The 21,304-nt window shown below is 52.6% G+C and overlaps 4 protein-coding genes and 1 non-coding gene across 7 annotated transcripts in view; 3 read left to right on the forward strand and 2 right to left on the reverse strand.

The window, feature by feature from the left end:
- The window catches only part of IFT122 (intraflagellar transport 122), a 29,208-nt gene extending 27,411 nt beyond the window's left edge, over positions 1–1,797 (reverse strand). Inside the window, exons 1-3 of one of the 2 annotated variants that reach the window (XM_063411367.1) lie at positions 1,627–1,797; positions 1,347–1,413; positions 139–223 (exon numbers count right to left, since the gene is read on the reverse strand). In XM_063411367.1, coding sequence (XP_063267437.1) covers positions 139–223; positions 1,347–1,413; positions 1,627–1,667 — 193 coding nt within the window. In that variant the 5' untranslated portion in view covers positions 1,668–1,797. The remainder of the gene's footprint in view (positions 1–138; positions 224–1,346; positions 1,414–1,626) is intronic. The other variant, XM_063411366.1, reaches the window with a different exon arrangement.
- A 72-nt stretch (positions 1,798–1,869) lies between these two features.
- MBD4 (methyl-CpG binding domain 4, DNA glycosylase) lies at positions 1,870–5,420 on the forward strand. The gene is made up of 8 exons (XM_063411368.1): positions 1,870–1,940; positions 2,090–2,254; positions 2,444–3,243; positions 3,600–3,674; positions 3,960–4,094; positions 4,324–4,473; positions 4,972–5,075; positions 5,208–5,420. Exons 1-8 carry the CDS (start codon positions 1,915–1,917, stop codon positions 5,283–5,285), a joined length of 1,533 nt encoding a protein of 510 aa, XP_063267438.1. The 5' UTR covers positions 1,870–1,914; the 3' UTR covers positions 5,286–5,420.
- Positions 5,421–5,997: 577 nt separating this feature from the next.
- RPL32 (ribosomal protein L32) lies at positions 5,998–7,910 on the forward strand. Its single transcript, XM_063412087.1, has 4 exons — positions 5,998–6,147; positions 6,715–6,815; positions 7,011–7,192; positions 7,738–7,910. The coding sequence occupies exons 2-4, from the start codon at positions 6,720–6,722 to the stop codon at positions 7,865–7,867; spliced, it is 408 nt and encodes a 135-aa protein (XP_063268157.1). The 5' UTR covers positions 5,998–6,147; positions 6,715–6,719; the 3' UTR covers positions 7,868–7,910.
- On the forward strand, positions 6,516–6,651 carry LOC134558336 (small nucleolar RNA SNORA7). Its single transcript, XR_010082335.1, has one exon. It is a non-coding gene; the product is annotated as a small nucleolar RNA SNORA7 (small nucleolar RNA).
- Positions 7,911–8,032: 122 nt separating the features above from the next.
- On the reverse strand, positions 8,033–21,304 carry LOC134558333 (cullin-associated NEDD8-dissociated protein 1-like). Of its 2 annotated transcripts, none has more exons than XM_063412083.1 (15): positions 20,986–21,304; positions 18,757–18,900; positions 17,402–17,556; positions 16,856–16,979; positions 15,961–16,217; positions 15,252–15,357; positions 14,590–14,735; positions 14,138–14,430; positions 13,616–13,757; positions 11,531–13,036; positions 11,069–11,164; positions 10,229–10,398; positions 9,955–10,119; positions 9,555–9,662; positions 8,033–9,357 (listed from the first exon to the last, which is right to left on the reverse strand). In XM_063412083.1, exons 1-15 carry the CDS (start codon positions 21,051–21,053, stop codon positions 9,130–9,132), a joined length of 3,708 nt encoding a protein of 1,235 aa, XP_063268153.1. In that variant the 5' UTR covers positions 21,054–21,304; the 3' UTR covers positions 8,033–9,129. The 2 variants fall into 2 exon arrangements, with proteins under 2 accessions (XP_063268153.1, XP_063268155.1); XM_063412085.1 differs by lacking the exon at positions 20,986–21,304 and adding an exon at positions 18,060–18,130 and having other exon boundaries at positions 18,757–18,896.

Consider the following 21,304-nt stretch of genomic DNA (forward strand, 5'->3'; position numbering starts at 1 on the left):
CTTGTTAAAGAACAACCCCCCCCGCACTCACACCCTGTGATGGAAACCACCCCCATTTCTCCATGTTCAGTGGGCAATCACAAATGGGAGAGATGCACTTGACAAACCAGGCTAGCAATGGCCCAGGGTGCTATTTACCATCTTTGGCGTAAGCCACACAGTACACAGTGTCCTTATGGCCTTTCAAAGGCTGAATCAGGGTTCCATCAGAAGTATCATACACCTGTTCAAATGGGGAGAAAAAAGAAATCCAAACATATGAAGCAAAGAACTTACACAAAAAACCTTCAGTGAATCACAGAACCACATTTTGGTGGGAAAGGACTTTTAAAGCTCACTCAGTTCATGCCCTTGCCATGGGGCAGTGAGACCTTCCACTACAGCAGGTTGCTCCCCCCCCATCCAACCTGGCCTAAAACACCTCCAGTGTGAGGGCTGGGATTATACACAAGAGATTATGCACTTCCTTTTGTGGCTGCTTTTTGGATTTCATACATTTCATACATGGCAAAACATTTTCTAGCACAGAAACAACTTTCTGCAACATGATACTTCTTACAAAGAAAAAGGTCAGTACTAGAAATAACACGCACAAAGGACATTTTTCAACAGCTTGTTTTACATCTTATTGGGTTTTTATCTTTTATTTTTATGTTTTACATTTTGCTGTTAAAACATCTTTCTATGCATTTGATGTTTAAGCATAATAAATTACTGCCAAGGAGCATCACTAAACACATGATTCTGCTAGCCCTGTAAGTAACACCTGCTGTCCTGCAGTGCTGAACTCCACCTCTACAATCCATCCATCGTCCCCCCACCCCATCCATCCCCTCCTGCAGTTCCTACACCTGCTCCACCTGAAAGCTCTGCAGGACCTGTGAGCAGCTGGTCCTGAGCTGCTCTTGCAGCAGCCCCAAGGACCCACAAACAGCTTGAGGTCAATGTTCCCACATCTCTCCTGTCACTAATGCCAGGACATGGGTCTGAGTCTGTCCCTTTGTCACAGAGATTGTGATGAAACTTGCACCAGCACAGCCCCTGTGGCACTCTGTGCCAGGACAAGGGGCAGATTCATGGATCTCAAACCCCAGGCATGGCACAAGAGAACGAGATGACACAAATAACTTAAATCTCATTACTTCTGGAGACAGAGCTTAAAACTTGGTAAGAAATATTAAAAAGCTTCAAAACACTTTAGAATTGGCCTGCATTAATATGTATGTTGCTGTGAGGCTGCACTGACAGAGATAAGGGGATTTCAGATAGGTTCTATTCATAAGTTAATGCGAAGAAAATCATGCTCCTACAGCTGCAAAGGACAGAGGACAGGAATGTTTCCCTACCAGTAGCCTGTTTCCAGCAGCAATTATCAGCTGGGTCCCATCCGGCTTGAACGCGATGTCGTAAATACTGAGGGAAACAAGCAAACCAAGAACCGCGTGTCAGGAGACAGAACAGACCCCCTGCCCGTCAGATGTGCCAATGGCCAGCAGCGATAAGGGCGCAGAGCGCGGCTGAGATTGCCAACAACCTCCCCGAGCAGGAGGGACCGCCGCACCGACCCCGCGCCGGGAGCCCGCAGCCCGAGCGGGCCGGCCCTCCGCCCGTGCCCCCGCCGCTCACCACTGCTCGGCCCTGTCGCGCCAGGTGAGCGCGGCCCGCATCCCTCGGAGCCCGCCCGGCCCGGCACGGCCCGGCCCGGCACGGCCCGGCTCGGCACGGCCCGCTCCGCTCCGCTCCGCTCCGCGCCGCTTCCCCGGCCCCGCCGCTGCCACGGGCAACGCGCCTGCGACCGGGGCCCGCGGGTCCGCCGCCACGCCAGGGGGCGCTGCCAGCCCCGGGGGACGCTCGCGCGGGGAGGCGGGGGCGCGGAGGCGGGGCCGTGAGTGTCACGTGAGCGGCGCGCGGGAGATGGCGGCGCCGGGAGCGGCGGGCGGGTGAGGGCAGAGCGGGACCGGAGCGGAGCGGGGCGCGGGCGGCGCCGGCCCGGCCCCGGAGCGAGTGGGGGCCCGTGCCCAGACCCGTCCCGCCGTCCCCGGAGCGCCCCCGTTATCAGGGCTTTACCCGGGCTCTTGTTCCCCTGCAGCCCCGCGGGCGGCAGTCGAGGCGCGGCGGCGGAACCGCTCGGCCCCAGCTCCGAGGGGGACCACGGCCCGGCGGGGCCCAGCGCCGTACCCCGCGGGTGGCAGCGGGTGAGCAGCCGCAGGCGGGCGGGCAGGACGGCCGGGAGGATCGACGTGTACTTCGTAAGGTGAGGCTGGGCTGTCAGCGAGCTCTGTGACCTTTCTGGGCGGGACCACAGAACTGTGCCCAGACATCGCCCTGAAAACTGTGTTTGTTCTTTGTTTTTGGGTTGTTTTTGTATATTATTGAAGATTTTTAAGTGAAGAGCAGGAGAATGAGGAAGTCATTGCTAATTTACTTTCCTTTCCTATCACAGCCCTGAAGGGAAGAGGCTGAGGTCAAAAAGAGCACTTGTGGAGTATTTACAGAAAACTGGGGAGACAACACTGAAAGCAGCAGATTTTGATTTCACAGCTCCTCGAGGGACCACACGCTCAGGGTTGAGGAGATATGGCACAGGAGCTGCAAGGACTGACCTGGAAAAGGAGGATTGTCAGAGCAAAGTGCAGGAGCTCCATGCACAGAATGGTGCTGAGGCTGGAATTCAGAACATCCAGGCTGGGAATGGACACCCTGAAGATGCTATGTCTACTGTGGAAAGCACATACTTAGTAACAGAAGGCACAAACCCAGAGCAGAGTTTGAAAACGAAAAGAAAGGGGGCAGATGGAAAAAGTGTCCAAACTAGGAAACGTGGGAAGGGCTCAGAAAGGAGGAACCAAGGTGACTCCAAGAGCAAGAGGCAGAGAAGAATCTCTAACACACGGGAGACCAAGTGTGTTCAGACCACGAGGGGCCATAGACAGACACGTGGAGCTGACAGCCAGGGTGATGCAGGTGCTGACCCTGTGGATGCAGGGAAAGCTCTGTCAGGAATGTCCAGGACACGGCTGAGGTCGGTGGCTGGCTCACAGAGGGAGCTGGGTCACCTGCCAAAGGAGGGGCCACGCTCCAGTGACACACCTGCTGCGAGGTCTGAGGGGAAATCCTCCGGACTGGAGTCAGGGAAAGTGCCAGACCCGGGCGGTCTGGGTGAGCGGAATGTCAGCGCTGACAGCGAGGTGGAGGCCGAGCCGTGGGACAGGACAGGCGTCCCCGCAGTCAGAGTGTCACCAGGTGCGTGTGCCAGAGCAGGGTGTGAGGCCAATCCCCACGTGCTGCCCGGGCCTCTCTTGACTCTTGAGGCCGCGTGTTCTGCTGCAGGTCAAGCTGCTCTGACATCCAAATCTCATTTTTATCCAACAGCATTTAAATTAATGCAGACTTACTCAAAACTGAATCTTACTCTGTCAAGCTCTTAAGCTGTACAATGTCAGACAATAATCTGGAGGAGATTTAAGGTACATTTGTGTTCTGTACATGAGAAGAATTCCTTCCGTTTCCATCACAGCATAAAGCAGAAATGATGTGTGAAACATGACAGCAAAATAGTTGGTCCTTTTTCCTAATGCTGAAGTTTTGTTTCTTTACAGAAGAGTCTGTCCCACGAACACAAGTGGAGAGAAGGAAAACAAGTCCATATTTTTCCAGTAAATACAGCAAAGAAGGTATTGTATTTAGGGAAATACATTTTTTTATGGGGAAGGGGTAGAATGGCTCATGATCAAGTGGTGATGTGGAAAACTTGCAGCTTGACACTGGCTGCAGCTGTGCCCAGTGGGACACAGTCCCCTGCAGCCCTGTAAAGGCTGTGTGGGAGCTGCTGTGGCTCCATCTACACACAGTGCCTCCACAAAAATGCTTCAGAGGTCTTCATTTTATTTTTTTCATTAAATAGGTAAAGCCATCCTTTTCTAATGTCTAATAAATGTTCCTGTGTTGTCCCTGTACAGCCCCCACCCCACCCAGAAGGAAGGCCCTCAGAAAATGGACTCCTCCACGTTCTCCTTTCAATCTTATCCAAGAAACACTCTTCCATGATCCATGGAAGCTTCTCATTGCCACCATATTTCTCAACAAAACTTCAGGTAAGTAGAGCAGCAGGAGTGTCTAGATGTTGGGAGGTGTTACAGGGCTTAAACAGCTGCCAGTTTTAAAGGCATTAATGAAAGAAACTATTTATTTTAACTTGTATCACTGCGAAATAGTAATCCTTAGTTGGTATCTTGCCTTGGAAAAGCTCACTTGAGAAAGCATATAGATAGTGCAGAAGGAGAACTCCACCCCAGCCTCCTGCTCACGGGATTCTTTCACCAGGGAAAATGGCCATTCCAGTGCTCTGGGAGTTCCTGAAGAAGTATCCTTCTCCTGAAGTAGCCAGGGCTGCAGACTGGAAGGAGATGTCAGAGCTGCTCAAACCTCTTGGCCTCTATGAACTCAGAGCCAAAACCATCATCAGGTTCTCAGGTGGGTTTTCCTGATGTCTGGAACAATCTTGGTTATGCTGACAAAAGACAACGAGCTTTGATCCAGTGCTGCTCTGTGGCTTCTCTGCTGAACGGGTTGGTGGGTTATTCTGTGCAGCATTTGGGATCCACGGGTGCCATACAGGCAAAGCTGCAGATCCCAGCCTGAACCGGGAAAGAAATGCCAGCCACGGTGTTCTGCAGGAGAGCAGAAACTGCTGGGGCAGGAGAGAGCCAAGCCCCCGCAGCGGTGCTGTGTTTGTGCAGCGTTAGGGCTGCCTCTCCTCAGGGCTGCTCTGGTGACCTGCAGAAGGCCCTTGGGGATAACCCGTGGGGACTCATGGCCTGCCTTCACCAGGAAACACCTAAAACTTGTGGTTTTCATTGGAAATGTGCCCAAGGGAACACGTGTGACACTGGCACTGCCCGGGTGCTCCTTGTGTGCAGGCAGTGAGGGAGGGGTGTGTGCAGGAGCTGAGTGCTGTGGCCTGCCCTGCAGGTGAGTACCTGAGCAAGGCATGGCGGTACCCGATCGAGCTGCACGGCATTGGCAAGTACGGCAACGACTCCTACAGAATCTTCTGTGTTAACGAATGGAAGGAGGTGGGTGCTGCCCTCGGGCTCCTTCAGCATCCCACTGACACCCTGGCACTGGGAAACCAACACTCACGATGTTGGAGCAACGAGGTATCTTAAGGTGTTTAGTAAATATTCAACCTTTTCCCTGTGTCTCAGGTACAGCCAGAGGACCACAAGTTGAACGTGTACCACACGTGGCTGTGGGAGAACCGGGAGAGGCTGAGCATCGACTGAGCTGAGCTAGGGTGACCTGGCCCCACCACCTCCCGCTGGGTGCCCTCACGGTTCTGGGTGTAAATATTTGTGTGACGTCATGGCTGCGGTCATTGCTATTTTTTAATAAACGTGTCACTGTTTTGTAGTGCTTGTCTCTTCTTGCAGTGCAGCTCTGTTGCCGTGGCTGCCTCCCCGGGCTGGGGCTCTCTGGGCACAGCCAGCCCTGCACACCGCTGCCGCCCCCAGGGCCAGAGCCGCGGGCTCTGACCTCCCTGCCGCTGGACAGGGGCTGAGCCTGTGCAGGGAGCACAGCTGGACAGAGCAGACTCCGCTCAGCGCCCGCTGCCCGCCCTGGCACTGCCCCTCCGGTGCTGCCGGCGGTACCGGTGCTTCCCAGTCTCAGCCGCGGCCGGGCCCGGTGTCGCTCCGGCAGGAGAGGGGCCCGGGCGGGTTTGGCTCCCCGCAGCTGGGGCGGCTCTCGGGCAGTGCCGCGCCGTTCCGGAGGAGCCGCCGCCATCGGCTCCGCCGCGCCGCCGGGGGGCGCCTGCCCCCGCGGTCGCACTGCCGGAAGTGGCGGGCGGGCACGGCCTGGCGCTGTGACGCCAACAGGTCCTGTCAGCCTCATACCAACCCCCTGTTCGTGGCGGTGAGCGGGAAGCACCGATCTGGGCGCCCCCGCACGACTGAGCCTCTCTGCCCGGTGCCACCTCGCTGCGGCGGGGTCTGGCCTGCGCGCCTCCTCACCGGTACCCGGTGCCCTGTCTGCGCGGCCGCAGAGCCGCACACCCCTGCCAGGACCGCCCGCGTGTCCCATAAGCTCTTGCGCGCGGGGCGCCTCCCTCTCTCGGCCGGGCCCGCCGTGGACGCGCCATCGGCACCGGTGAGTCCCGGCCGCGCCATCCGCGGCCATCCGGCCCCCGGCGCTTCTCGCATGGACCGCTTCCCTCCCTTTTCCCTTCTCTCCGCCGAGCCTTTCCCCGGGGCGCGGAAAGCGGCCCCCGCGGGCCGGCACCGATCCTCTGCCTGCCAGGGCGGCCCCGAAGCGGCGGCGCTGGGGCATTCCCCGTGCCCCTTCCCGGGCGGCGGGGCTGTCTCGGCCGCGTTCCCGCGGCAGCGCTCGGTCACGGGCCGGGCCCGGGCCTCTGGAGCGTGGGCGGGCGGAGCCGGGGGTCTCGGTCGCGGTTGATCGCGGCGTGCGGCGCCGGGCTCCGGGCAGGAGCATCGCAGGCCGCGGGGATGGCACCGCGGCACCTCCCAGGATCGCATCTGGAGAGCTCGCAGTGCTCTGCCAGCTTCGGAGGCGGGAGGCAGAGCCACAGCAGATGAAGACCCATTCCCTCGCCGGCCTGCCGTGGCCCGCGGGGGAAGGCAGTCTGCGACACGCATGGCCCGGGGAGCTGCGCCGCGCCTCGGCCACGCCACTCGCTCACCCCACTCTGTCGTGCAGGCACCATGCCTGCCCTCAGGCCTCTCGTGAAGCCCAAGATCGTCAAGAAGAGGACCAAGAAATTCATCCGGCACCAGTCCGACCGCTATGTCAAGATCAAGGTGAGGAGCTGCTGCAGGTTCCCAAGGACAGGAACTTTTGGGGTGCCTTTGGTGTGGGTGGGGAAGGAAGGCCCGGCAGGATGGTGCCAGGCTGCAGCAGCTGGGCGGGGAGAGTGTGCAGGCTGCTGTAGGCAGCTTTCGGGCCAGCTGTGTGCACGGTGATCCCGTTTGTAACTGTTCTCTGCATCTGTGCAGCGCAACTGGCGCAAACCCAGAGGCATCGACAACAGAGTGCGCCGGCGCTTCAAGGGGCAGATCCTGATGCCTAACATCGGCTATGGCAGCAATAAGAAGACAAAACACATGCTGCCCACGGGCTTCAGAAAGTTCCTGGTCCACAATGTGAAAGAGCTGGAAGTGCTGATGATGAGTAACAAGTGAGTGTATGGGGCTGGTACTCCCGCCTGGGAGAGGTGGCATGGTTAGGGTGAAACAAGGGAAGTCATTGCCTTTGAGAGCACAGATGCCATCACAATTCCTTCAGTGCCACTGGAGGGTGGGGGCACAAAGAGGCCTTGGGGCTGGCAATCTCCTCCCCTTGGCAAAAACACACAGCGGTGGTGAACGAGGCTGTGCCAGGTCTCTGGTAACCACAGTCAGAAGTGGGGCTCTGGGTCAGACCTGGGCACAAGTCTGCTCCGGTGCTTGGTGTTTGCTATGAAGTATTAAGAACAATAATTAACAACTGTCTCTGCCTGAGTCATTCCCAAGAAAAGCTGAGCTGTTCTGGAGGGGAGCTCCTGCTTCGAGCCAGAAGGTCAGGGTTGGTGAGGGGTGGCAGTCACGGTTCAGTGCCCATGCAGTGATCCCCCGTGCTCAGCTGTGTCCAGGTGCTGCAGGCAGGACAGCCCCGACCCTTTCCCACGGTGGGATGGCTCTGGAGGGCTTTGCCTTGGCTCCCAATGCTGTGTGTCTCCCACAGGTCGTACTGTGCAGAGATCGCCCACAACGTGTCCTCCAAGAACAGGAAGGTGATCGTGGAGAGAGCGGCGCAGCTCGCCATCAAGATCACCAACCCCAACGCCAGACTGCGCAGCGAGGAGAACGAGTAGCAGCCTCTGCAGCACAGGTGTATTTAATAAAGCCTCAGTCCAACCCGCCTGCTGTTTTGCATGGGCAGGGAGGGCAGCAGCCTGTGTTTGGCTCCAGGGCTCTGCTGTCAGGGGCGCTCAAGAAGCAGTGTCATGGTGATGGTCAGGGAACTCAGGGCACACAGCTTCACAAGTGCATTTTATTTTCTATACCACCCACACAACATATGTCCTTTCACACAGCACTGTAAATATTATTCACATCAACCACTCTGTCAAAAGAGAAAAGAAAGCACAGAGCAGTTCATGGCTAGAGCAGTGTGTCATGAGGGCCTCATCCTCTAGTTGGTTGTTGGAACCTTTGTCTCTTAAGGCATTTTCCCTTGCACAAAGCAGGATGTGAGCACAGCAGCCGCTATGGGCTGTGTACTTGCACCCCTGGCTCCTGACAGTGACCACTGGTGCTCCTGCAGACGCCTGCTGCTGCTGTGTGACCAGGACCAGTAGACCCTGGTGGCTGGTGACACCAACATCGAGGTGCTCCAAGGGGAGAGAGAAGCCAGTGTTAGTGCAAAGCAAAGCTTTAAGCAGGGTTTGTCACTGGAATAGTCGCTAATCATCCCTTGGGGAAGATAGTTGAGGTATTTTGCCAGTCAAAACCATAAATAAGAAAGCCAAGCAACAAAGCTTCATATTGCCCAAATGCCAGACTGAAGCCCCGGAGGAGGGTGGGGGTGTTGGGTCACCCCCCTGCCCTGTGCAGCCTCTGCAGGTGCAAGTCTCCTTTCCCAAAAGGCCTGTGGGATGAACCCATTAATAAAGACATGGCTTCCAGTTTTTAGCCATGTTTTTTAGTTTACACTATAAATACATTCTTGGGCAATTTAATGTAGAAAGTGCATGTGCAGTGATTAAAAAACCTTTGTACTGCAGTAAGGAGTATCTGAGGAAGTAGTTTCCATTGTTCATGGAACTACAACTGTGAATGCTTTGTGCACCTCTTAAAACTTGTTAAAAATTCATCTTCCAGCTCCTCCCTCACATGAGGCTGTATTCCCCTGATCTCAGGTCTCATTCCAATTCTGAGGTGTCTGATGCGAGTGTGGCTGGATCAAGCCAGTCACATCCAGCTGTCACATTTCACACACCATCCCGTTTCTCCTGTGGCTGCCCAGGGATTTGGACTTGGCTGTGGCAGGAGAGCAGCTCGATGGCATTTGTTCCAACCCAGCTGGTGTCTGGCTGGGCATCCCAAGGGCAGAAGGGTGGTGAGGAAAAACATCTTAGCTCATGTCCATTGACTCAGAGGTGGGGAGGGAAGCAGAATCTTTCTGAATGCTCTCAAAAAGTGATGCCATTTCAGGACTGGATCTGATCTGGGATGAAAACTCTGCCATTGCCGGGCTTTTCTCCACCTCAGGGATGGTCAGGAGAGCAGCCACTGCCCGCATGGCTGAGCGCTTCAGTTCATCCTGCTTCTCAAACTCCTGCTTCACTGAACCGGCTTTCACCTGCAAATCCAAAGCCCGTTTTCATTTAGAAAAGCCCGTACAGGTAGAGAACCAACACAGCAGCAAGGACCACCAGAGTATTTTCCAGCTGTGGAAGTGAGGGAAGTGGGTGGCTCAGCAGCACTGAGGGAGAGGCCAGGAGCAGAGGCAGCTTTGGGCAGGAACCATCCTGGGCCCTGGCACGATCCTGCTCTTACCTTTGTGGAGCAGGTTGCCCGGAGGGGCTCGATCAGCCGCTCAAGCCGCTGCAGCACCGCGTTGGGGCAGAGCACCGAGAGCCGCGCCAGCATGATGAATGTCAGCATCTGCGCAGGAGGGCATTAAACTGGGGATGGTTCTGTGGCACCCAGCCCTGCTGACAGGCTGGGTGTACCCACACGTGGTGAGCTCCTCTGCACTTGTGCAAGGGGCTCTGCTAAGAGCCGGCAGCCAGGGGGCTGGGCTGCAGCTGGCCCAGGTGTGCGCAGTGCTGCAGGTGTCTGCAAAGGGCCGACAGCCCTGGGACACTGCACCACCTGGCCTGGGGCTGTGGGGATACACAGCCCAACTGCAGAGCAGGCCCACAGGGACAAACATCACTCGGGGCACAGCGCCTACCCGAATGTCATAGTGATCTTTCAGCCCATCCTCCACGTGGTCCAGGTAGTCATAGATGTCCAGGCGGTCCAGGCAGCTTTCCAGCAGGGTGTACATGCACTCGAAAGCGGCTTTCCTCACATCAAGGCCATCGTCCACCGTGTGCTTGAACGGCCCCATCTCTACCTGAACCAAGACAACAGTACAGCTGTCACCAAAGAGCAGGGGAGCAGCTCCACCTGGGCTGCACAGGCTGCTGTGAGCCACCGTGTGGCACCCAGCTGAGCACAGTTACCTCCCGGATGAGCTCCCTTCGCACTTTGGTTTCATTGTACAGGCTGGGTAGGACTGTATTCAGTAAATCCCGGATTAAGGAAGGCTTGTTGTGAGCAGCAGAATTAAACAGGGCTAAAGCCACACGGCGAACATTCAAGTCTGGATCTTGCAGAGTTTGTAAGAAGTCACCTGTGGGATACGAACACATCAGTCAGTCCTGCAGCCACCAGGCTGAAACATTTTTGCAGTATTTTAAAAGTATATTGGGGTATATTTCAAGGAGGCTGGTTATGAGAGCATTTAAGGTAAAGTAACTAGTGGCAGTCTGTCAGGGCCATTTGAGATGCCTTCTCTCCCTCCACTTGGGATACAGTAAAGAAACATGACCATCCTATGCATTTGGGCATAAAAACAGAGTGACCAGCTACCTCACCCTAAAGTCAAATCAGAAGCTTTGTTATTCAAGGAAGTTGTGGGGGATTTTTCTTGCTTAGATTCAATCTGATCAAACTTCTCTGAAACAGAAGGGTCAGTTTTATACAGCTCCCTGGACATCAAACACTCCTCATGTAGGTTATACTTTTGAAGATCCTTTTTGTGGGGTGCTGGAATTCTGAGTTTAAATGCAGAAAGAACTTAAGCACTCTAAAAAACAATGGAACATGCCCAAGAGTGAGGCACCAGTGCATTTAGAAAGGACTCACAGTACAGTGTTGCTGTTTAATCCCAAAAGCTGAGAAACACTGCTAAAAACTAACTGGACTAGATGACATTCACACAGGAGTGGAAAATCCCTGAGCTGCTAACAACACCCAACCTCTCATGCTCCCAGCTCACACCCCTGTCCAAACCAGCCTACCTATGCAGCCTTTCAGGAGAGCATCAATGGGCTGAGGCTGGTCTGTAATTGTGAACTTGATGGCAGTAACCACGGTGCTCCGGGCATGTGGGGAGCCTGCAATGAAGAGGGGAAGAAAAACAGTGAAAAATCAAGAGAAAAAATCACTGCTGTAACTCCCTAGTACATATGTGCCCTTGGTACTGTTACATATGTGTTATAGAGGTAAGGCAGTAGAGGATTCTTCTTATCAACTCTTTGAAACTGCTCCTGCACAATCTCCTTGTGTAGTCCCTGTTCCCAGCACCCTCCTGTTCTTGTGTGGACCAGTGCTCCTCTGATCCCCCTTGCAGAGAGATCCACCTTGTTACCTGCTCTCCTCTCAACTGCCTTTGCTCCCTGGAGCACCCACAAGCCATTTACAAAACGAACTTCCATCAAGAGGCAGCATTTCCCTGCTCTGGCCGTTGCCCCAGCCATTACCTGCTGACAGCTGTTTCCTCAGCCGGGGCAGCAGCTCAGCAGGGTTCACCAAAGCCAGCTTCCCCAGGCATTCTGCCACCACGTTGCGCGTGCCTTCCTCTGTGCACTCACAGTGCTTGAAGAGCAGAGCCCAGATGTCCTCCACGTAGGGCGCAAGGCTGTCGGCCGGGGAGGAGCCAATGACTTCCTTCAGGGAGTGCAGCAGCAGGTACTGCCGTTTGGGCTGGCTGCTGATCTCCTTCAGCACGAAGGGCAGATACTCCTTCAGATTCCCAGCGCTGACATTCCCCAGCGCGAAGGCGGCGGCGGATTTCACCTCTTCGCTGGGGGAAGCGAACGCATCCAGGATGACGGCTCTGAGCTCCCTCTGAGTGCTGAGGTTCGTGCTGCGGCCCACCTCTGCCAGGAAGAGGAAAGCCAGCACTTGAACAGCAGGGCTGGACTTGGGACTTTTCACATCCTGCACAAATTGGTTCACTGTGGCAGGAGCTTCCTTTGGGCAGGCTGAGGCCAGGGCTGCCACGCACTTTGCGATGGAGTGGTATGCCTGTCTGTGCAGCGTCAGCGAGGCCCCGGCCGACGCCGAGGAGTGAACGGGCGCTGTCAGCTGCTTCAGCAGCTCTGAGTAACCCACGGCAGCCGTCTTCGTCAGGACCAGCGCCTGGAAGAAGTCAATGATGGCGTTCAGGGCCCCTCCTTGAAGCAAAGGTGAGTGGACAAGCTGAAAGATTTCAGCAAGCACAGAGCCGCTGATCTTGGAGATACAGGATGGGTAAACCTTGGCCAAAGTTGTGAGGAACATGATGGTCACCTGGGACACGTGCATGTCGTTCTCAGTAATTAAGACAGGGAGCTCTGTTAGCACAGCCTCAATCATGGCAGGCTTGAGGCTGTCGCTGTAGTTCTTCACCAGGATGTCCAGAGCATTCAGAGTACTCAGTTTCAAGGCACGTTGATTCTTTCTCAAGAAGGAAGCTAGAATGGGGAGACCTTCCCCTAGGATGGGTCTCAAATCTATTTTAAGTGGAGAACTAGCAATTAAGGTTAATGCTTTGACTGTTGTCAGTCTGGTGATTTCATTTTTGAGCCTCTCCAGAAATATCTTCAAGGTTGGCTGGAGGTCAGTACCTAAATGATCTCCTAAGTTGTAAATGATTTGTCCCATGCAGGAGATGGCACGTTCCTTCACCTCCTGGTCGATGTCAGCTGCCTTCAGCCGCTTCAGAGTACCAGGGAAAAGGTCCTTCACATAGGGCTTGGCATCAAAGTTGTGAGGTTTGTCCAAAGGCCTGATAACTTTCACAAGCTGCTGAGTTACCAGCAGAGCTTCTGACGTGATCTTATAAAAGGGGTCTCCAATACAGGTCACAACAGAAGGCAGCAGGGCTTTGACATGAGGGTGAAATACCTCAGGCTGATGGTTGCAGAGAAGGACGTGCAGGAAGGACAGTGTGTCGATCCGCATGTTGGAGGAGCTGGATTTATCCGCCAAGGAGAAAACAATACCTGTGCAGAAGAAACTATGTCATATTTTTCCCAAAGAAGGAGGTTCATGGATCTAGCCAGGGACAATCACAGGAGACTTTTCACATATTCACTACACAATCATACAAAAGCAAAGGCAGGACCTGACCCTTCCAGCAGCAGGATGCTTCATAAGCCCACAGGCCAGAGAGCTCAGACAAAAATGTGGTGGTGCAAATTAAAGAATCAGTCAATATAAAGAATTTTTAAAAATGCCACTGCATTTTGCAAAAGGAAATGGCTTTTGTATTTCTGATCTCAGTGTGGTAACAGCACAATTCCAGCTGCTTCAGAGGAGGCTGGAATAGGCCCTCCCAAAAGCATCTTGTCAAGGGACTGTGGAAATGAACTTGATGTTTTTATCCTGGCTTTCAGAGCAGAGGCCAGAATTAATATGGGAGCTGTTCAGCACATCAGCACAAAGCAGAACTTCATGTGTTTGTCCTAATGCTGAGCAGAATAACTCACAGGAATAAAACTGGAACACACAGGCAAGGAGCACGTGTTCAGAATGGATTTTGCCACACCTACTGCTTCACCCCAGACCACAGACAAGCTTACCAGGGATAAGTGCAGGTATGTGATCTGCCAGGCAGCCAGGAAGAACAGTGGCCAATTCTGTCAGAAGGCTGAAACAACCCTGTCTTGATTTGATGCTCTTGTCTCTGAGCTGCTTGTGCAAGGCCTTGATGATGTTGGGAACCTGCAGTTTGGAGAAGCAAATGAGAAGGGGACACCTCAGTCAACCAGCTGCTCTCAGAGGCTCACTCTGGTACATTTCTACCACATTCTCTTCAATGAATTTCCTGAGCAACAGCTGCAGGAAGGCACCAGCCAAACACTTCACCCAGAAGCCACCCTGCTTCAGCCTGCACACATGCCAGGGCTAGTGGAGGGGCAGTGCTGGCTGTACCCCCATGCTCCTGTGCTGTGCCAGCACTCTTCCCCCGGGCCAGTAACTGCCAGCACTGGATCTGGGGCCCTCTAGATGTCTGCCCCAGGGCTCCTTCAGCTAGCCATGTTCTCAAGGTACCTACTCCTCACTGCTTTGTGATTTAACCCAGCTGCCACCTGCCCACACACCTGGTTCTGAAGCATTGTCAGGGGAACGTCATCCTTGCCAGAGGCATTGGAAGAGTGCAGCCAGCTCTGGGTGGGCAGTGTTTGCTTCAGCAAGGAGATGTAAGCATTGAAGATGTCAGCTTTGACATTCTCCTCCCTCTCTTTGAACCTGCTTATCAAGGCTGGGGAGAGAGTTCTGTAGAAGTCCTGCAGGAGATCATGCCTGCTGCTCACAACGGCCTCCAGGCACTTGGCCGCAGCCCTGCGCACCTTCCAGCTGATGTCGTCATCGTCACTGTACTCGTCGTCGCTCTCTAGAAACAGCACAAGGGGAGACAAGATGCAGCATTATGAGAAAACTGGAGCTAAAGGATCACTTGATCCTCAGGGCTGCCCTCTCCAGGGGGAGAAAGCAGGAAGGGGAGAAATAACCCCGTGTTCTGCTGAGCACAGCCATCCTCACAAGCAGGCACCTTGCTCTTCATCCTCCCCATTTTCAGTTTCCATCATCTCTTCCTCTTCCTCCTCATTATCATAGTTGTAGTTTGGGTCAAAGGTAATGTACTTCAAACACAATCCCATCACACTCGAGATGTGAGGGTCCATTTCCTTTGGGCACCTATCATAAATGAAAATTTTAAGAGTTAATCAGGGACTAAGCTGTTTTAAATATCCAAATAATATTATTAATCTCAAAAGGAACACAAAGTGCTTCACAGAGCACGTGAACATTTTGATAACATGAGCTAAACCAGAGATGCTCCTTCCTGTGTGCATGAAGCAAGGCCACATTGCTGCAGCTCAGCAGCTCTTCTGCCCAACCCCCCTGCCTGCCTCCAGCTCTCTCCATGCACCAGGAGCAAGGCAGTTCCCTGTGGCTAAGGAACACTCCAAGGACAAGGAAAACTCCCACTCCTGCAAAACCAATACAGAAGGACAGCCTCACATGCTGAGGTAAAGCAACTCCTGATTCCAGTACAAGTCTGCATGTGCAGAAATTTCATATGTGAACTGTCTTCCCAACAGGAATACTTTCAGGAAGGCCCTCCTTTGAGGATGCTGAACGTATGGATATTTACACCAGGAGGACAGGGATGCACTGGATGGTGTACAGGCATTCCCCAAGGGCACACACCTTCTCACAAAGGACTCAAAGGCCTGGAAACAGTACTCTCGCAGCTCATCATCATCTACGTTACAGTACTGAACAATCAGAGGAATTATCTTCTCCAGGTGCTCTCCTGGGAAAGACAAAGCAAGCAGCAGGGTAAAACCATTCCAGCCTTCACTCACCTGGGCAGCTGACAGCTCAGCCACCTCCCACTTCCCTCCTGTGCCTGGTAGAGCATTCCTGCCTCACACCTCACAGGCTGGGAGCCAGCAGCCCACCAAAAACAGCTTTGATGGTTTGCAGCAGCTGATCCCTGCTCCCTGTCTGCAGCCCCTTGTTGGCATTTCAGTCAAAGAGCTGTGATTAGAGATCTCTTAGGACCGAATCTCAACTCTGGCAGGTCTTTTAGACAAGTAATACGTTGCCATCCCCTCTGTCATTCAAAAGGGGGTGAATCCACTGACCTAGTTCACAGAAGTATTAATTCAAACCAGGGAAGTGCTGCAAGATCTTGAGAGGAAGATCTTAGTCACCAGTGAAGGGCAGCCAAAGAGATACTCTGATGTCTCCTTTCCAAGTGGAGATCAGAGAACCAGACCAGAACCACAGAGGGGATCACAAGCACAAGCCACTAATACATTAAGAATAATGAGCACTCTTCTTTTGGCACTAAGAGGAGCTGCTCTAAAATGAACATACATTTCCCAGCACCACTTCAAGCTGCTCATCCTACCTATGCGGTGCCCAGCCTGCCTGCTGATGCCAGCCACACACTGAATGTACGTCCTGGTGGTGGATGTAGACTCGTTCCTCTTCAGCTCCACCAGCAGATGCTCTGTGAGCTCTGAGAAGATGTTTCCACTGCAGGTCAAGACCAGGTGGCCCAAGGCAATGATGGCCCGTTTTCGTACTGCCAGCCTAGGGCTCGTCAGCTGGGGCAGCAGGCACGTCAGGATGGAGGAGTGGAATGAGTAGAGTGTTCCTCCCAACCTGCAATGAGCAGAACAAGGCACAAGGTGAAACTCAGAAAAAGATTTAGATTTGTTGCTGTCTTGGCAGCAACAAATCTAAAAATCCTTTAGTTATGGAGACTTCATGCACACTGTGGAGAGGGGGAGGAAAAGGGTGGGTTTGTCATTTTGGTCTGAACGCTGACTTGGTCTGTAAAACACAGGGAGAGGTTATTTGTCTCAGTCATGGAGGAGTTTTTGACTGTGTCCTTCTGGATGACCCAAGGGTGTGCTAATAATTTCCTGCATGCAGATGACATACGACACTGTCACTCTGCCTTATGCAACAAGAGGCAGCCAGGAAAAAAAAAAAGCATGTGTGATGGGCTCATAGGGCTAAAATAAACCTCCCTGCTTTGCCCTCACTCTTCCACATTTGTGTGAGCTAAGCTTCTGTGGGATCCATCACCAGAGGCACTGCCATTCCCAAAGGCTTGGCATGTTATCTCTCATCCCTGCTGGGGACCTGCTCTACTCAGATATTCCCTGGGAGCAGCCAACCAAATCCTGTGTTTTTAAGTCCCAGTAACAGGATTAGGGAAAATAAAGAAATCAAAAGCAGACACATCCCCGTAGCCCCCTTCTATGCACAGCTGCCAGAAGGAAATTCTCTGGTACCTGCTCAGCATATCTGACAGGATGTCAAGAGCTTCCAACTGCACGGACACATCCTCCTGCTTGCCAATGGCTCCTGTCAGCTGGGCTGTGATCTTTTTGCACACATTTGCTGTCATGGTGGAACCTGCAAGACAGATATTTTTCTCTGCTGTCAATTAACAGGGGGTCTTTTTGCTGCTAGGCACCATTCAATCCCTTGTACACTGAAAAAAGAAATCACCAGTGGGAGATCTAATCAGGACAGATTAATGAGATGGCTGCAGAGGAAAATCTTATCACTGGGAGCCTCAGGTGTCCCCCGAAAAGCTGATGCATTTGGGGGATACACAGTTCCAAATACAGCTCATGTTTTCATTTCATTTCATTCCATCTTTCATCCCATTGGTATCTTAGCTCTATTGTCCCTCCTCCTGATTTCACAGATTCTCCTCTGGCAGGTGAGTAAAGAATAGGTAACTTTTAGGCTCTGGACTCTATATTTTCTTCCCATTTGCCAAAGGCTGGGACTCCCCATTCCTCGGTGACAAATGGGGACAGACAGTGTACCTGTGGCAGCTGGTGGCAGCTCGGAAATAACAGTTTTGAGGCCGATGCTGGAGATGTCTCGCAGCTGCTCCTTGTCCGACAGCATGTTCGTACAGAGCGTATCCACGATGGTCTCCACCTGGTACTCCTTCACCTTGCCCACCAGCGGGCCCAGGCTGCGGGAGGAGGAGAAGTCAGGATGAAGGGCCTAATCCAACTGTCCATGTCCTTCAACAGTCACACTGCTCCTGCTTAAAGATCCTGGCCACTATCTGGGAATGACTGACATTCTGCTCTAAGCACCTCCTTAGGCACAGAAGGAAATATTCCTGCTTCCATTTTGAGACCTCCTCATTATCACACTCTGGATGGATGAGAGATTGCAATGAGTACGGACTTACTGCAGATACAATCAGAGATTAACAGGCAAAGAAGTTGAGAAGTTGGTCCTCTGCTCAGTGCCCTATCGTTTTGCTTTAAACCCCAGAATAAACCAACCCAAACCAGGCAGAGACAGGAGCAGGGCCAAAAAAAGTCAGGACAGTGGGAATCAAAAAGAAAGGGCCAAAGATAACAGGGAAAGAACAGGGATAGAAGTAGCATGTGGTTGAAAAGAAGGGGAATAGGATCCACAGCAGGAAAAAATAGAGGAACCCAAAGTTGTCTTTAAATGGCCCACCTTTCTGGAGCCCTGGGGTGAACTGAGCCATTCAATGGCATTTCTAGACTCAACACACCCACTTAGCCATGCTGTGGAAAGAGATGGGAAAGAACATGTCAGCAGCAGGATCCCATTATCAGAGGATTCACTGATAGAGGAACCTGCTGCTTTTGTTCATTTTGATTAAAAAAAATATGGGAATGGTCAAAGGCAAAGCAACAGCACAGGCTGCACTCAAAGTAGAGGCAGGGAAAAATCCAAGGGCATTATAAAGTTTAGTGAAAACTCCCTTGAAGAGAAGGATTTGGACTTGAAATTAAAGCCCATAAGGGCTGTATATGTTAAGTACCATTGCTATCAAAGACAGATCCATGGAGAAATTCAGCACTGAATTTCAAAGCCTGAGAGAGGTCAAAAGCTTTAGGTCCAAAATTTTAATTTGTGCTTCTCCCTGAAGCAGTAAAATCTTAGGGATCTCCCTTCCATGTGGTAAGGTTTATAACAGGAGCACTGAAGTACTTCCAAAATCATCTCTTGCTGTCCCTTGTGAGTGTCAAGAGAGACGAAGTGCAACGCCTGTAAGAGAGGGCAAAGTCCCTTTGCAAAGGAGGTTTGAGGGAGGTGCCAAGGGCCAGGCTCTGCTCTCACACACTCTCTGCAGTCTGTGATGGCTTTAGTAGCCAGGGAACATGGATATTACTGTCTAGGTTCTTACCATTTGACAGCAAGGTTCTGTACTTCCCCATTTTTGTCCTCCAGCAATTTCAAAAGCATTTTCACAACTTTTTTCTCACTGTCTTCATCCAGTTTTATTGAATCTTTCTGCAATTCCATCATCAGGTCATTGGTGGCCATAAACCTGAAAGGACACAGGGAAAAAGTGGATTGGCTGATGTGCAGACACAAATGCATCACCTTTGCATCACCTGGGACAGAACTTGGCAACTGGTGCTTGTATGAAAACATACTATCAAAGAGTAACTCACAACACTGTCAAAGAAAAAGGAAAATTACTACTATCTTACAAGTAGACTACCTAACAGGGGTCAGGTATACAAAAACTCTAAAAGTGGGACTCAGCATGTGTATTTTTTCTTGGTGACAAAGTGAAGATGGTCAACTATGCTAGAAAAAAATCATGATGCGGTTTTTCAGCAATTTTTCACCTGGCTTAGGAAAAGCAGTCTGAGGTCTAAGAATGCACCTAGCTCTGTTCTTTCTGTCTAACTTAGCACTGATAATATGGCCCCACACATGAACAAGGCCTATTACTTTCAGAAATGAAAAAAAAGTCATGACTGCATGCAAACGACACCTCAGAAGTGCACTAGGCTATATTTAGGTTGCTGTGAGCAAAACCAAATGAGTATTTATCACACTAGATTAGAAAGAAAAACAAAGACCCAACTGATAATCAGTTTTCTAACAGGAACAACACGGATATTGAGAAATTCTGGAAGGTATCTATTTTCCCAGGAGCAGGAAATGCAAAAGCTGGTATAGGAGTTGGAGGTTCTAAGAAATCTCAGTGTGACTATCGTGTGTTAGCAGCTTTCCAGTGTTAGCCGTGCACAGAATGGATGTCTAACAGGAACCACAAAGTCCTTCTCTCTTGTTACAAAATGAAAGCTCCTTTTTAAATTAGGCTCTGATGTCACTCATTCAGCACATAAGAGCTCTCATGTACAGGTCATCGTTTGAGGATTCAGTCTGCAAGCCCATTCCAGAGCAGCAGAGGCACATCTGGAACAAGGGACTGCTGTGGTGTTCCTTAACCAGCCTGAAATCCAGAGTGAGAAAACAGCAGTAATGTGCCCTAAGATGTTACCGTGCAATCTATTTCTGATTCTGCAGGAGCTCTTCAGCTGCACGCTGCAGTTCAGTGTCTGTGTTGAACCAGCATGACCAATTATGGCCACAGGCTGAACAGAGCCTTCCGTGGCAATACATCCAGCTTTGGACTCGCTGCCTGCTGCCATCCTGCCCAGGACCTCGGGATCTTACACACAGATCCATGTGTGACATGGGAACACAGGAAACTTGGTCCTCTGACAGATCATGTTTGGCCATGTGCTGCAAGGAAGTGGCCCTGCAGTACCTCTGTGACATGACGTGCCTGGTGTTGGGCACATCTCGTTTGGAGTGTTAACTGTAAATTCTTTAAACAAACTGTATAACATCACTGACTTCTATATAAAGTACCTATTTTAACATCTGAGAACATCAGCAGCTTCTACAAAAATCAACCTAACCCCTCTCTTAGACCTCAAAATACCAAGTCTGGACCAAACATTACCTTTCAGGTTGGTACTGAGAGAACAATATGCTCAGGAGTGAAATCTTTCATACATGTCAGTTTTAATTACTTTTTATAGAGTGCCTTACACATCGAGCCATCCGCGTAACCCTAAAAAGATGTCAACCTTTCCGCTGACATAAACAAAGAAATAAAAGCATCTTAGTCCTGTTAGGGAGGTACATTCTCCCATCACACAGAAAAAGCTCTCCATGCAGCCTAAGCAGAGCCAGGATGAGCAGCATCCATCACTCGGGGACACGGGGGTCTACTCACCCCTTTTAATGCACTGACTATCTCACAAATGATCAAAACAAATTAGAAGCATTTCTGCTACTATGTTCTTTATTCACAAAACAAATGACAACTTGAAGTCCAGCTGCCCAGACTTATTCGCCTTTCCACTTTCATCAGGCACCAACCTAGGCGAGGGAGGGGAGCACCGCTGGCTTCTCTACCTTTCCCCTCAGCTAGGACACAGTGGCTTGAAACCCTGTAAACAGAACCGATGCAAACCGCAGGTCTCCCGCACACCCCTCCTGGCGCGGCAGGACCGCTCTCCGGGCAGCCCCCTCCTCCCCGGGCCCCGAGGCGCCGCTCGCGGGTGGCTGCCGCCCGCACGGCCCGTCCCGTGCCGCGGTGCCACACCTGAAGTCCTTGTCGGTGGAGGTCATCTTCTCCAGCAGGCTGGAGATGTGGTAGGAGACGCTGGCCATGGCGGAGGGCTCTGCGGGGCCCGGGGTCGCCGCCCGCTCCGCTCCGTGCCGGGCGGCCCCGAGGCGGCCAGAGGAGCCGGGCCAGACGGCTTTGGGGACCGGGCCGGCGGCCCTGCCGATAAGGGGCTCTGCCCAGGCCCAGGCGGTGTCTCTGGCCGCTCGGCGGGCTCGGCTCGGGGTGCCCGGGGCAGGACAGGTCAGTCCCCGCCGCTCGCCCTCTCGCGCCCAGCGAAGGCAGCGGCCGGCCCCGG

The sequence above is a fragment of the Prinia subflava genome, chromosome 14 (assembly GCF_021018805.1).
Source record: "Prinia subflava isolate CZ2003 ecotype Zambia chromosome 14, Cam_Psub_1.2, whole genome shotgun sequence".
Taxonomy (NCBI): Eukaryota; Metazoa; Chordata; class Aves; order Passeriformes; family Cisticolidae; genus Prinia; species Prinia subflava.